Here is a 12,638-nt window from a genome sequence, read left to right as displayed (position 1 = left end):
GCAATAAGCCCAAAATAAATCGTTCCAACAAAGGCCCTGTAAATCCCGGGCCATTAGATGAAAACAGATTTTCCATTCTGGCGGAACCTGAAACAGAGTCTGAACAATTAGCCCCAAGGAAACTAAAGCCCCCACCTATTTTTATTCGGGAGAAGATCTCGAATGCCCTAGTCAACGAAATAGTTGAGCTTGTCGGAAAAGATAACTTTCATGTTATGAAAGGGAATATAAGCGAAACTAAACTCCAAACCAAAACCGAAGACGATTTCCGAGCAGTGTCGAAGTACTTAAACGATGCCAAAAAGAATTAAATTTGCAAGTTGTGCTTAAGGGAATTGAACCCGATGTGACCCCCTGCGAAATTACAGAGGCCTTAAAAGAAAACGGTTTTTGCGCAAAAAATGTTATAAACATTATGAACAAAAACAAGAAGCCGCAACCACTCTTCAAGGTCGAGCTGGAGCCAGACAGCAGAACTTTGAAAAAAAAACGCAGTGCACCCGATCTACAAGTTGCAGTACCTTCTGCACCGTAGGATCACAGTGGAAGAGCCGCACAAACGGACCGGACCAGTGCAATGCACAAACTGCCAGGAATACGGTCATACCAGGGCTTACTGCACCCTCAGGTCAGTATGTGTAGCTTGTGGAAACTGCCACGGCTCCGAACCCTGCCCTGCCAACAAGGAAGACTCTCTCACTAAAAAGTGTGTAAACTGCCAAGGAAACCACACAGCTAACTACAGAGGCTGTCCAGTCTACAAGGCGATGAAAAGTCGGATGCAACGAGCAACAACGGCACGCTCCCTGAACACACAAAACACTTAGATGAGATCACAAACGACACCGGAAGTTTTCTTCACAAAAGCAGCCAGATCATCATTTGGCCCTTCAATTACCACCAACGGAATTTCTTACGCCAGTGCTCTAAGATCAGGCACAGCTCACATAGAGCCGAAAATTGATAACATCCAGCAGGCCATGGGACAGCCACAAAGTAACATGGAATGTATCATGATTACTTTGCAACAAAATATGATGGAATTTATGTCCTTCATGAAAACCACCATGCAAACCCTTATGCAAAACCAAAATATCTTACTACAAATGCTTGCAGCTCAGCAGTATAAATAAACCATGCCTAGCCTTCGAATAACTCTGTGGAACGCCAACGGTGTTTCACGGCATAAACCTGAAATAACTCAATTTCTGAACGAAAACCACATCGACGTTATGTTGCTGGCAGAAACGCATCTCACCAGCAAATATAACTTTCAAATACGGGGATACACGTTCTATGGCACAGATCATCCAGATGGTAAAGCGCATGGCGGCACTGGAATCTTAATAAGAGACCGCGTCAAACACCACTTTCACCAACGGTTTGCTAAAAATCATCTGCAAGCTACATCGATAAAATTACAGTTGGGCAATTGCAACCTTGCCATTGCCGCTGTCTACTGCCCACTCCGCTTTACAGTCTCCGAAGACCAATTCATGGACTTCTACAATTCGCTTGGAGAGCGATTCATAGCAGCAGGAGATTACAACGCCAAGCACACGCACTGGGGATCCCGCCTTGTGACCCCCAAAGGAAGACAACTATATAATGCACTCATTAAAACATGCAACAAACTGGACTACGTTTCACCAGGCAGCCATACATACTGGCCTACAGATCCTAGAAAACTACCTGATTTAATTGATTTTGCTGTGACAAAAAACATCTCTCGCAATCTAATATCTGCAAAATCGCTTTTGGATCTATCATCGGACCACTCACCAGTGCTAATAACTCTTCTTCAAAGCCCGGAATTAATCGAGCACCCTCTCAGGCTGACGTCGCATCGAACCAACTGGCTGAAGTTCAAAAAGTACGTAAGTTCCCACATTGAACTAACTCACAGCTCAACATCAAAGAGGACATCGACTGCTACGCCGATGCCCTGGAGTCTGTACTCGTCGCAGCAGCCAAAGTCTCAACACCGTAAGGGAGGGATGTGCACACACACCAACACAAAACTAACCATGAAATCGAACAGCTTGTTCTGGAGAAAAGACGTTTGAGACGTGCTTGGCAAACCAGCAGATCGCCATCCTCAAAACAAAGTCTTAAAGAAGCTGGTCGCAGACTTACCAGGGCTCTAAGGCAAGAAGAAGAAAAAGCACAACGCCAGTACATTGAGAAACTTTCACCCACCAGCACTAAGCTTGTGGAGGGCCCACCCAAAACTAAGTGCGCCGGCCGAAACAGTAATCCCCATAAGAGACTCTTCAGGCAGCTGGGCCAGAAGCGACAAAGACAGAGCTTGTACATTTGCTTTACACCTTCGAAATGTTTTTCAGCCAAACCCTGCAACTAACTCATTCGCACTACCGTCGCCGTCAATTCGAATTGAATCTGAGACGGAGCCAATTCTGTTTCAACCAAATGAAATTGCAAAAGTAATCAGCGAGCAATTGAAACCAAAAAAAGCCCCAGGCGGTGATCAAATAACTCCCAAAATGTTAATCGAACTTCCAAACTGTGCAGTTGAGGTTATTTGTAAACTCTTCAACGGGATTACACGACTTGGCTATTTCCCAAAAAAATGGAAAAAATCGGTAATCATAATGATCCCAAAGCCAGGGAAAGATCACACAATACCAGCTTGGTATAGACCGATAAGTTTACTCTCGTGTCTGTCAAAACTGTTCGAAAAATGCCTTCTGACGCGCATCATTCCATATCTGAAAGAGCACAACGTTATTCCAGCACATCAATTTGGCTTTCGAGAAAGCCATGGAACAATAGAGCAAGTCAACAGATTAACAACAGAAATAAGGACTGCATTCGAGCTTCGGGAATACTGCAGTGCGGTATTCCTTGACGTTGCACAGGCTTTCGACCGAGTCTGGCTTGATGGCCTTATCCATAAAATCAGAACGATCCTGCCAGGAAACACTCACAGGATACTGGAATCGTACCTTTACAACAGAGCCTTCGCCGTGAGATGCAAAACCACAACATCCGATGACTACGCTATAGAGGCTGGAGTTCCCCAAGGTAGCGCCCTTGGTCCAACTCTATTTCTCCTCTACACCGCAGATATTCCCACGAACGAGCGGCTAACTACTTCTACATTCGCAGACGATACCGCGATCATAAGTCGGTCCAAATGCCCAACTCAGGCAACAGCACTACTAGCTGATCTTCTCGTTGTAGTGGAGAGGTGGTTATCAGACTGGCGTATAAAAATAAATGCGCAAAAGTGTAAACACATAACGTTTACTCTTAACAGACAAACGTCTCCCCCGCTAACCCTGAATAACACCCCACTTCCACAAGCTGACGATGTAACGTACCTTGGCATCCACCTAGACAGGAGACTTACATGGCGGAGACATATCGAAACTAAGAAAATTCACCTAAAACTAAAATCAAACAGTCTCCATTGGCTTTTAAACGCGCGCTCCCCCTCTGCCTGGACTTCAAGGTCCTGCTCTACAATTCAACGCTTAAGCCAGTCTGGACCTACGGCTCCCAATTGTGGGGAAACGCGAGCAGCAGCAACATCGACATTATTCAGCGAGCACAATCAAAAATCCTGAGAACTATCACTGGGGCACCTTGGTATGTTCGGAACGACAACATCCACAGAGATCTTGGCATTCTACCCGTAAAAGATGAAATATCAAAACAAAAGCGTCCTACCACACCAAGCTAACTTCTCATCCAAACCAGCTCGCCAGGGGCCTAGCCAGGGCTTCCATCCGGACCCGATTGCAACGCAATGACCTTCCAGCTCAGCAATAGTTATTAGAGCCCCTAAATTTTCGCGCCAGTCACCTTGACTGTCAGATAGCTTTTTAATTTAAGATTCTATATACTTATTGTTAGTCTCAATTCAGAGAAGATCCAATAAATAAAATGCAAATGTTAAAAAAAAAAAAAAAAAAATATTTCTCGATTCAAGCAGTCTGGCATGATAGGCTCATCAAAATGCTATTGCCTAAATATACTACTAAGTTACTTTTACAAAAGAGCCTTCGCAGTGCAACAACATAAATTATTGAAGCTATCCTATTGAAGTTAATCCTATACACAGCAGATATGCCTACAACCAAGTTGTCCAATGACACTGCAATCCTAAGCTGGTCGAGATGCCCAACTCGAACAGCACCCAACTTGCTGATCATCTGGTGTTATTCAAGACAATCGTTTTTTCCACAAGCCTTGAATCGAACGCAGATCCCTAAAGTCTGCGATTTAACGTATCTCGTCGTCCACCTCACTTAACCTGGCGGCGGAAATGAAAGTAAATTCATTATAATCCATTGGGCTATAAACGCTTGATTGTTCCCATGTCTTAACTAAGATGTCCTGATCTGCTATATCACTCTCAAGCCACTGTGGACATACGGATCCAAACAGAGCGCACAATCCGAATGTTTGGAATGAAAACATCCACAAATCCATAATAAATTTGTTTAGCCCCTAAATCATCACGCAAGCGTTTTATCTAATTGAATCCGCGTAAGATTTTAAATTCTATTTATAAAATTTATCATAGAATAATTGGATATTTGTTCTAACCATCGAACCTTTAAACTGAGAGAAAGGTTTCCTTAGAAACAAATGGACAGGCGGACAGTTCTAACTCGATTCTAATGTTAATGCTGATCAACATATATATTTTAAACACATATTTTTTTTTTGATTAGGCCATACATATAGAGTCTGCTTAAATGGTTTGTAAGCTTCTGACTGAAATTAAGACCCTTAAGGCTTTAAAATCACACAAATTAAATTTATTTATTAGAGCGTACGAGTAACCAAAATATTACTAACAATATAAACAAACATTTAAAATTTCATACTCACTTTTGCAAAAAGCAACTTATTCGACGGAGAATCTTTTCCAAGTCTGTGTTCCGATGTTGAGCAGGCATCCATAAAAGTCTGCGCAATGACACTTAAACAGGAATCCACACAAAAAGTTTTATTTACGTCAAATATAAAATCTGGATTCTTTATAAAATTAACCCAGAATCGAAGCGGCAAACAGTTTGATTTCCATGCATGCACAATATCTGTATCAGCAATATCATGACGTCGAGCGGCCTCATCTAGTAAATCAAAAAGCCATTTCACTGCAGGTGGTAATTCCTCGTTAACGGTTAAAATAATTGAGAAGAAATCATCAACAAATTTTTGTATTGTTCCTTTAGTCGCCAAAAGGCGTGTTAAGTAGACTTCTGGAATCGTTTTGTTGACCCTTTCATTACAGCTATTAACGCAATGCGATGATTGCATTGCTGGTGACGCTCCAGATAATGCTGAATTTTTAATGTTCATATAATGGTCAGGCAAATTAGGCTTGATAAGATGGTAAAGTCGAGGCTGATGCAACCCTGACTCGATGTCATTATTAATTATAATATGGCTTTGCGAATTATTAATAAAATAAACTGTAATGTAAGTAAAATAATTACGTTAATTAGTCTATTGGTGTATTGGTGTTTAGTACTTACAATTGTGGTATGGAGCGGGATTTTGGTTTTTACCATACGGTATATGGTAATTATCGTTTTGTCTCGCTATAAGTGACATTACAGCAGATTCTTTAACTCCATAATGAGCCAATGTGTTGAGCCGTTTCCATCCGTTAATTGTTTTTGTGGTTAAGTCTTCGTCCTGTAATGTGAGATGTCCTCCTCGACCATGTCTCCATTCTAAGTCCACTTCGTATACAGAGGGTCTCATAGAAAACGGAGTATTTTTAAAAATTGAGTCGAGAATTTTCAGCTTGACTTGAGAAATGGTATCCCAATCGTTAACACGACATTGGACCTTTTCATCAAGATCATCTTGTAGAATATGCAGTATGACAACGGAATGGGTAACTTGTTCATGCAGAAGCCGTTCTTCTGAAAGTGAGTAACGAGCATCGTTGGTTATTGCGTCCACTAAGCCCTTCTCGATTTGATGCTTGATTGCCTTGAACAGCAAAAATAAATTGGATCCAGCATACTCCTTTAGGTAATCGTACATACAAATTGCTAGGTAGTTGGTTAACATTTTTTCAACTACGCTTTCAGTACGACGTAGCATTAGCTGAGGATGCTTGCTGGCAAGAGATTTATCAATTAAACGCAATAAAAGGGACTTCAAGATTTCCGTGGCATATTCCATTTTGTTCATTAGAACAACCATAAGTAATGAAGCGACGTTAACTCGGTCACGTATTGAAAAAGATGACCTTTGAGCCTCTAAAGTTTCAATGAACATAAGTAAAAAATATTTATTACCAATCAGTTGTTCAAATTGCATCATAGCAGCATCATAGTTAGTATGTTGGCTACTTCCGCGAAATTTTGGAGAATTTAAAATTGGGTGATCTGATACACCGGGAAAAAACACTTTCATAATATAATTGACGTGATCTAACGTTGGTATGCCAGTGCTTTCCAAATCTGCTGTGAGATCGGTCATGTCCGTTTGAAGCTCCGCAAACGCCTGTTTACACTCAGAACGTACATTGCTTTCCAAGGTAATCATTTGAATCTGAATGCGTTTGTATTCACGTTCGGCTTGTGTAGATTTTCTTCTGAAAATTATTAGCACGATAACCAGAACAATGACAAGAACTGCTACCGTTAACATAACGACGAACAAGGCATGTGAGAAGACATAAGGTTTATTTAAATCATATTTTAAATATCCTATAACGAAACGCAGATTCCGACCTACTTTTACCACAACAAGAGGTAAATCCGTAGATTGATCCACACCATTTTCATCAGTTGGGAGCGGTTGCTGCTCCGGTGGAATGCACAGAAGTTGTGTAAGTGCCAAACTGGTAATGTTGCATTGAGTAGTACCAATGGTTACATTAACGTCGTATTCATCAGCTGCCAAATTTAAAAGCTCGCCTTCTATAACCAAGCTGTCACCCTTATAGAGTTTAATCCCGTCATTAGGAAATGGCAAATATTTGGGATCCGCTAAATAAACTATGGTGCTTCTTATATCATGAAAATATTTATTTAAGTCTCGGACAAGCTGTACATTATCCATTACAAAGCTTAGTTGTAAATTTAGTTGAGTTTCATGAACCTTTACAAAAGTTGTGACATCCATATTATTATTGCCGAAATAGCTAGACGCACTTCCTCCAGTTGTGTATATGTGAAAGTTTTCTACGAAGTCCGCTCTTCGCTTTTGTCTAATTATTTCATTTTGAAATCCATTTTCAGTTGTCGGAGAAGAGTTTCTAAATTCCAATTCCGAATTAAAAACTTTGTCGGAATTTTTAAAAGTTTGAAATTTATGATTAACAGGAGGAGATGGGCACTCCATTTGATTTGAGTTAATTACAATGCAAGACGTTTTGTTTACTCGCTCGTTGTCGAAGAAAACCTCCAGCTCAGGTTTTTGAATTGAGTCGAGATATATTCCATGAACAGTCAGAACGCGACCACCACTAACAAAACTGCGTAGAGGCTTGATTTGCATTATTCGCGGGTCCTGGGTATAATTAAAAATAGAACAGGGCTGCCGTGGTGGCGTTCGGAATTGATAAGAAGCGAAATTACTCCGTGTCGGATTTTTGTTAGTAATGCTTGGAGCCGAGATCTGGCATTCTAATGTTCGGTTGGCGCCATCAATAACCAGGTGGAGTGACCGTATTGGTTCTGGTTGCGTCGCCTCTGATGTAGTACAGCTAACTTGAGAAGACGAAGCTTGGGTAACATTTATGTGGCACTCATACTCATCTAAAAACGCACGCATAGTTGATCCAATGTTCAAAAACTTTCCTATTAATGACAATTGTGTTCCCCCCGATCTGGGTCCAATCATAGGATATAATCCTGTTAACAGCACGTTCTTAAAATGAAATTGTACACTTGATTCAGTATACCCAGCATCATTTGCGACCTTAATTGGTGCTGACATTTCATACATCGCTGCTCCAGTACGGCACTCAATCTTCACAGATATTTGGTAATTTACGAGTTCACACGGAACCGTTCCGATAAATATTTTACCACGTACATCTTCTTCTCGAATACCCAAATTACTGCCTTCAATTGTAATAAGAGTTCCACCTTCAATAGGTCCCGATAAAGGTTTAATAATATCGATCCTTGGTAAAGGACACTCGTTTTCTGAAGCCATTTTAGATGCTGCGCTGATAGAACTTCTGTCTGTTATACAAGTCTCATTATATACACATGAGCTGCTGCACCAGGCACATTTGTATTTTGGATCACGAGTTACACATAAACTGCAATCAGCATGATCCCTGTGAGAGCCTAGTACGTCGCACTTGTACAATGTCACGATTGCTGTGTCCACATAGTGTTGGAAATTCCAAGTAACTACAACCTTTGCTTCGTACTCATGTGTATTAGTCTCGTAGAAATAGGGTGTTTTTTCACAAACAACAATTTTGTTCGACTCAATATGCGCAGGCAGTAGCATTTGAGCAGCTTCAATATGAATTGTGCACAAAAACCCTGCATGAGCGCTTTTGGGTTTTGGTAAGTTTTCAATCTCTAACCGAATTTCTTTTGGCACTCGCACTGGTAAAAGAATAGCCGGACGATTCCTTTTCAAATGGGGGCATTGACCAACAGCACTAATAGCGATTTCTATATTACGACATTTTAATGATTTGTGGACACACTTGTTGTCAAAAATACACCAATTGCAGCCCCAGGAACTGCGCACACATTCTTGACAATTTCCATGATGTGAACAATCAAAGAATGCAAAATATCTCGAAACAAAGTCCTTATTTGTCTCCGAACTTCTTACTGACAATGGAACCAACACGTGGTCAGTATTAGTAGGTATAACCGGCCTTTCATCAAGTGGGGGCGTAGCGCATCCAAGTCCATTGTCCAGAATTTCGGCATCAATGGGTGTAGAATTTCCAAAGACACATCGGTACTTTGCATTAAAAGGTTCTGGTAATGTTCGAATTATTAAATGGAGGTGGGTTAGCTCGGTGATTGGTATTTTTTCTGGGATGATAGATTCAAATTCAATGCATTGCTGACCACTTCCCAATGAAAGCCAACGTGATGCTGATGTATCTCGTTGACAAGTTGACCGCACAGTGCACCGTTTTTCCAAAGAGCACCATCCACAGAACGGGTCACGAGACTCAAGGCAAGCTGAACAATTTGTGTAAACAGAACAGTGCTCAATTCTAAGTTTAGTAATTTTCCGTTGAGATAGAACGTAAAGAAAATCCTTTTTTGGCGACATCATTGTATTTGGCAGTATACGATTTCCAGCATCCACAACTATTTCTTCGTACTCACCTGGACTTTGGCCAGATAACAGAACCTTTTTTATAACTCCCATGTCTGTCCCAAGAAAAGCTAGGGAATGTTGTTGATCAGTCGTTGAAGTAGCAGTTACTGATGTAATGGACACGTTATCAAAATGAAAGAGAGCATGGGTAGTGATAGGGGATACTCCGCTTATCTTAAGTCCTACAGAGCAAAAGTTGTAAATGTTACCGAGCGAACCAACAATTGGACATCTGCCATCATTAATGGTGCCCGATATATAACCTAAATTTCTATCTTTTATGGTACCGTTAAAGCACAGGTGAATATTTTCAATAAACATGTCTTCAATATCTTTAATGCTATATATACACATTGCCGACCTGCTTTCTGGCTGATCGCTTATCTCTTTTGATGGCGAAAACACTGTTACTAATACGTGATCATCTTTTTTGATTCCCATTTTCTGAGCTAATTTTTGGCTGGCTGGTGTTACCTTAGCATCACGTAATATGTTATAGTCGATGTTGCTTTCAGTTGCCGTGCATTGAATAGTTATTTCAGTGTAACTGTCATAATTAGGATCAGTTATACATATACGAGCCAAACGGGTTACATAACCTGCTTCATCTGCCAAATGTGATTTTTTTTGAACAATTACAAAATACGCATATTCAGAAGAATTGAAGCCATAAACGTAATCGACCAGGAAATGGTCTCGATATTTAACATCGATGTTAATAATTGATTGCTGTATTGAAAACTCTGCGTAGTTTAGATCATCAAGGCGTCGGGACGAGATGGCCGGCACGTCATGACGATAATCACCAACGTTTGTAAATGTGGTTCCTACGTATAATATATCTTCTTCTTTCCATGAATATCTTGACGGACCCACAAATGCATATGTAGATGCATTTTCATCATTAGCAGCCAATGGCACTGCAAAAAACTGAGGCGTTGCTGGGAACCGTGGCAGGCTGTAAATTTCGCAGGCTCCTGTCAATAACAAAATATAATATTTATTATTTAAAAAAATAATAACCATAATCATAATATAATCAAGTTTTTGAATATGGTCCAAAAGGTTATATTGACTTATTTGTATTATAATTTCAGTCAAAAGTTTGAAACACAGTGAAGGGTAATTTCCGACCCTAAAAAGTAAATATACGTGGGTGGTCCGATAAGTACTTAGCCTCCAAAATAAAAACGAAAATTTTGGAAAAGTGGCGATTTATTTCTCAACATAATCTCCTTTTAGTTCGATACACTTGACCCAGCGATGGTCCAACTTCTTTAACCCGTCTGAAAAATACGTTTTCTCGAGGTCTGCAAAGCAGGGCTCTCTGGCGGCGACGACATCCTCATTCGACGCAAATTTCTTTCCAGCGAGTGACTTTTTCAAGTTTGGAAACAAAAATAAGTCACATGGGCCCAAATCTGGAGAATATGGTGGATGGGGTAGCAGTTCGTAGCCCAATTCGACCAATTTGGCCTTGGCGAGGGCGGAAGTGTGAGCCGCTGCGTTGTCATGATGGAAGAGCACTTTTTTCTTCGCCAAATGGGGCCGTATTTTCTGCAATTCGGCGGCGAATCGGCCCAATAATTCGGCGTAGTACATCCCTGTGATCGTTTTGCCCTTCTCCAGGTAGTCGATGTAGATCACACCTTGTGAATCCCAAATCACCTTTCCGGCCGATGGGACAGCGTCAAACACTGCTCTAAAGTGGTCCCACGGTTGCGTTTGTTGTCCGGAGTGAGCAAACGCGGCACCCATCGCGCCGACAGCTTTCTCATGCCCAAAATTTCATGCAGGATATGACCCCCGCGGTCTTTTTACATGCCTACTGTCTAAGCTATCTCGCGCATCTTCAATCGGCGGTCTGCCAATGCCAATACGAGATCGTAGATTTTTGTCACGTTATCCTCCGTGGTAGCCGTTTTCGGGGCACCTGGGCGTGGCTCATCAAAAACAGACGTGCGACCAAGTTGAAACTCGTTAAACCAATTTTTGACGGTCGCCATCGAAGGAGAAGAGTCACCGTATACAGCATCCAAACGCTCTTTGATTTCGCTGCGCGATTTACCTTCCAAAAACAAGAATCGAATCACAGACCGATATTGCTCTTTCTCCATTTTTCTAAAATCAGCGGACACGTCGGATTCCACACGCAGTCAAAACAAAACTAAGAGTCCGATTCGGCTGAAATTTCGACAGTAGCCGTCTACGAGAATGTAGTACACGATAGCAAATTTCTCTTGCGATAGTGACGACATCGGGCGGTGAGGTTAAGTACTTATCGGACTGCCCTCGTATATATCAGCATCACCAGGCGTCTGGATCTAGCCATGTCTGTCTGTCCGTTTCTATGCGAACTAGTCTTCATTTTTAAAACTTTTTAAAAAGTCTTCCATCTGTTGCATAAGTCGGAACGAACTGTATCGGCTCATATAGCTCCCATAGGAACAATCGGGCAAAAAAAAAAAAAATTGCTGCTTCGGTGCTTCTTAACACTCCGAGATATAGTACTTTTTAGCGATTTCAGAAATACGGTTTTGGGTTTTAAAACAATCAAACAACTATATCATATAACTGCCATAGGAACAATCGGGAATAAGAGAATAAAATTATAAATTCTTTATTTCTTAACATATTGCCATATAATTAGAGATATAGAATTTTTTCAATTTCAGCAATACGGCTTTTTTTATAAAAATTGGACGACATAGCTTTATTGTTTTAAAGCATACACACATAAAAATCGAAATATAGAATATTTAATTTATGAAACAGCTGCAAGGGTATTTAAACTTTATAAGTAAGAGTAATAGAATAATCAGACCACACACGCGAAAAAAGGCACCACCAACAAAAAAAGTTTTAATGAGCATTCAACTCACGTTCGGACTTTGATGCATTATGATCAGCGCAAACAAGTGGCTCTTACGACACCAAGCAGTGCTTGGGCGTGAAAAACGAGATCGCGAGAAGTGAAAAAGGACAATATAGAAGCGGACAGAGTAAGTTAGAATACAAACGAAACTAATACTAATACTAATTTTGTGCTAAGTAAGATAAAATTAATGTATTTAGGATTGGCAAAGAGTCGTAGTACAAATAACATGGTATTGTCTATCATAGTCATTACACAGTACTCTAAACGGCGAAAAAGTTTATAAATAAAAGTCAAGCATCGTTCTACGGTTTGATAAGAATGGTAGTTTAATTAGAAGAAGTCTACTAGAGTAGGGTAGTAATATAAGGCTTGCATTCCAGTTAAGGCCCCGTATAGCAATTAATAAAAAGATCTTTTGCACAGACTCTATCCGGTCTATATATACACATTCCTG

The 12,638-nt window shown here is 40.6% G+C and overlaps 1 protein-coding gene across 3 annotated transcripts in view; it reads right to left on the bottom strand.

Annotated features, from left to right (window-relative positions):
- Positions 1-12,638, bottom strand: part of LOC108041451 (plexin-B) — a 37,815-nt gene that overhangs the window by 20,386 nt on the left and 4,791 nt on the right. Inside the window, exons 2-3 of one of the 3 annotated variants that reach the window (XM_044460680.1) lie at positions 5,514-10,283; positions 4,864-5,450 (exon numbers count right to left, since the gene is read on the bottom strand). The exons of the other annotated variants lie outside the window; for them this stretch is intronic. Of the exons in view, the coding sequence (XP_044316615.1) occupies positions 4,864-5,450; positions 5,514-10,283 (5,357 nt within the window). The remainder of the gene's footprint in view (positions 1-4,863; positions 5,451-5,513; positions 10,284-12,638) is intronic. 3 annotated transcript variants of the gene reach the window in all.

This window comes from Drosophila rhopaloa, unplaced genomic scaffold (genome assembly GCF_018152115.1).
Source record: "Drosophila rhopaloa isolate 14029-0021.01 unplaced genomic scaffold, ASM1815211v1 contig_203, whole genome shotgun sequence".
NCBI classification, from domain to species: Eukaryota; Metazoa; Arthropoda; class Insecta; order Diptera; family Drosophilidae; genus Drosophila; species Drosophila rhopaloa.
Note: the sequence above shows the minus strand (reverse complement) of the source record. Positions and strands in the feature narration are given on the sequence as shown.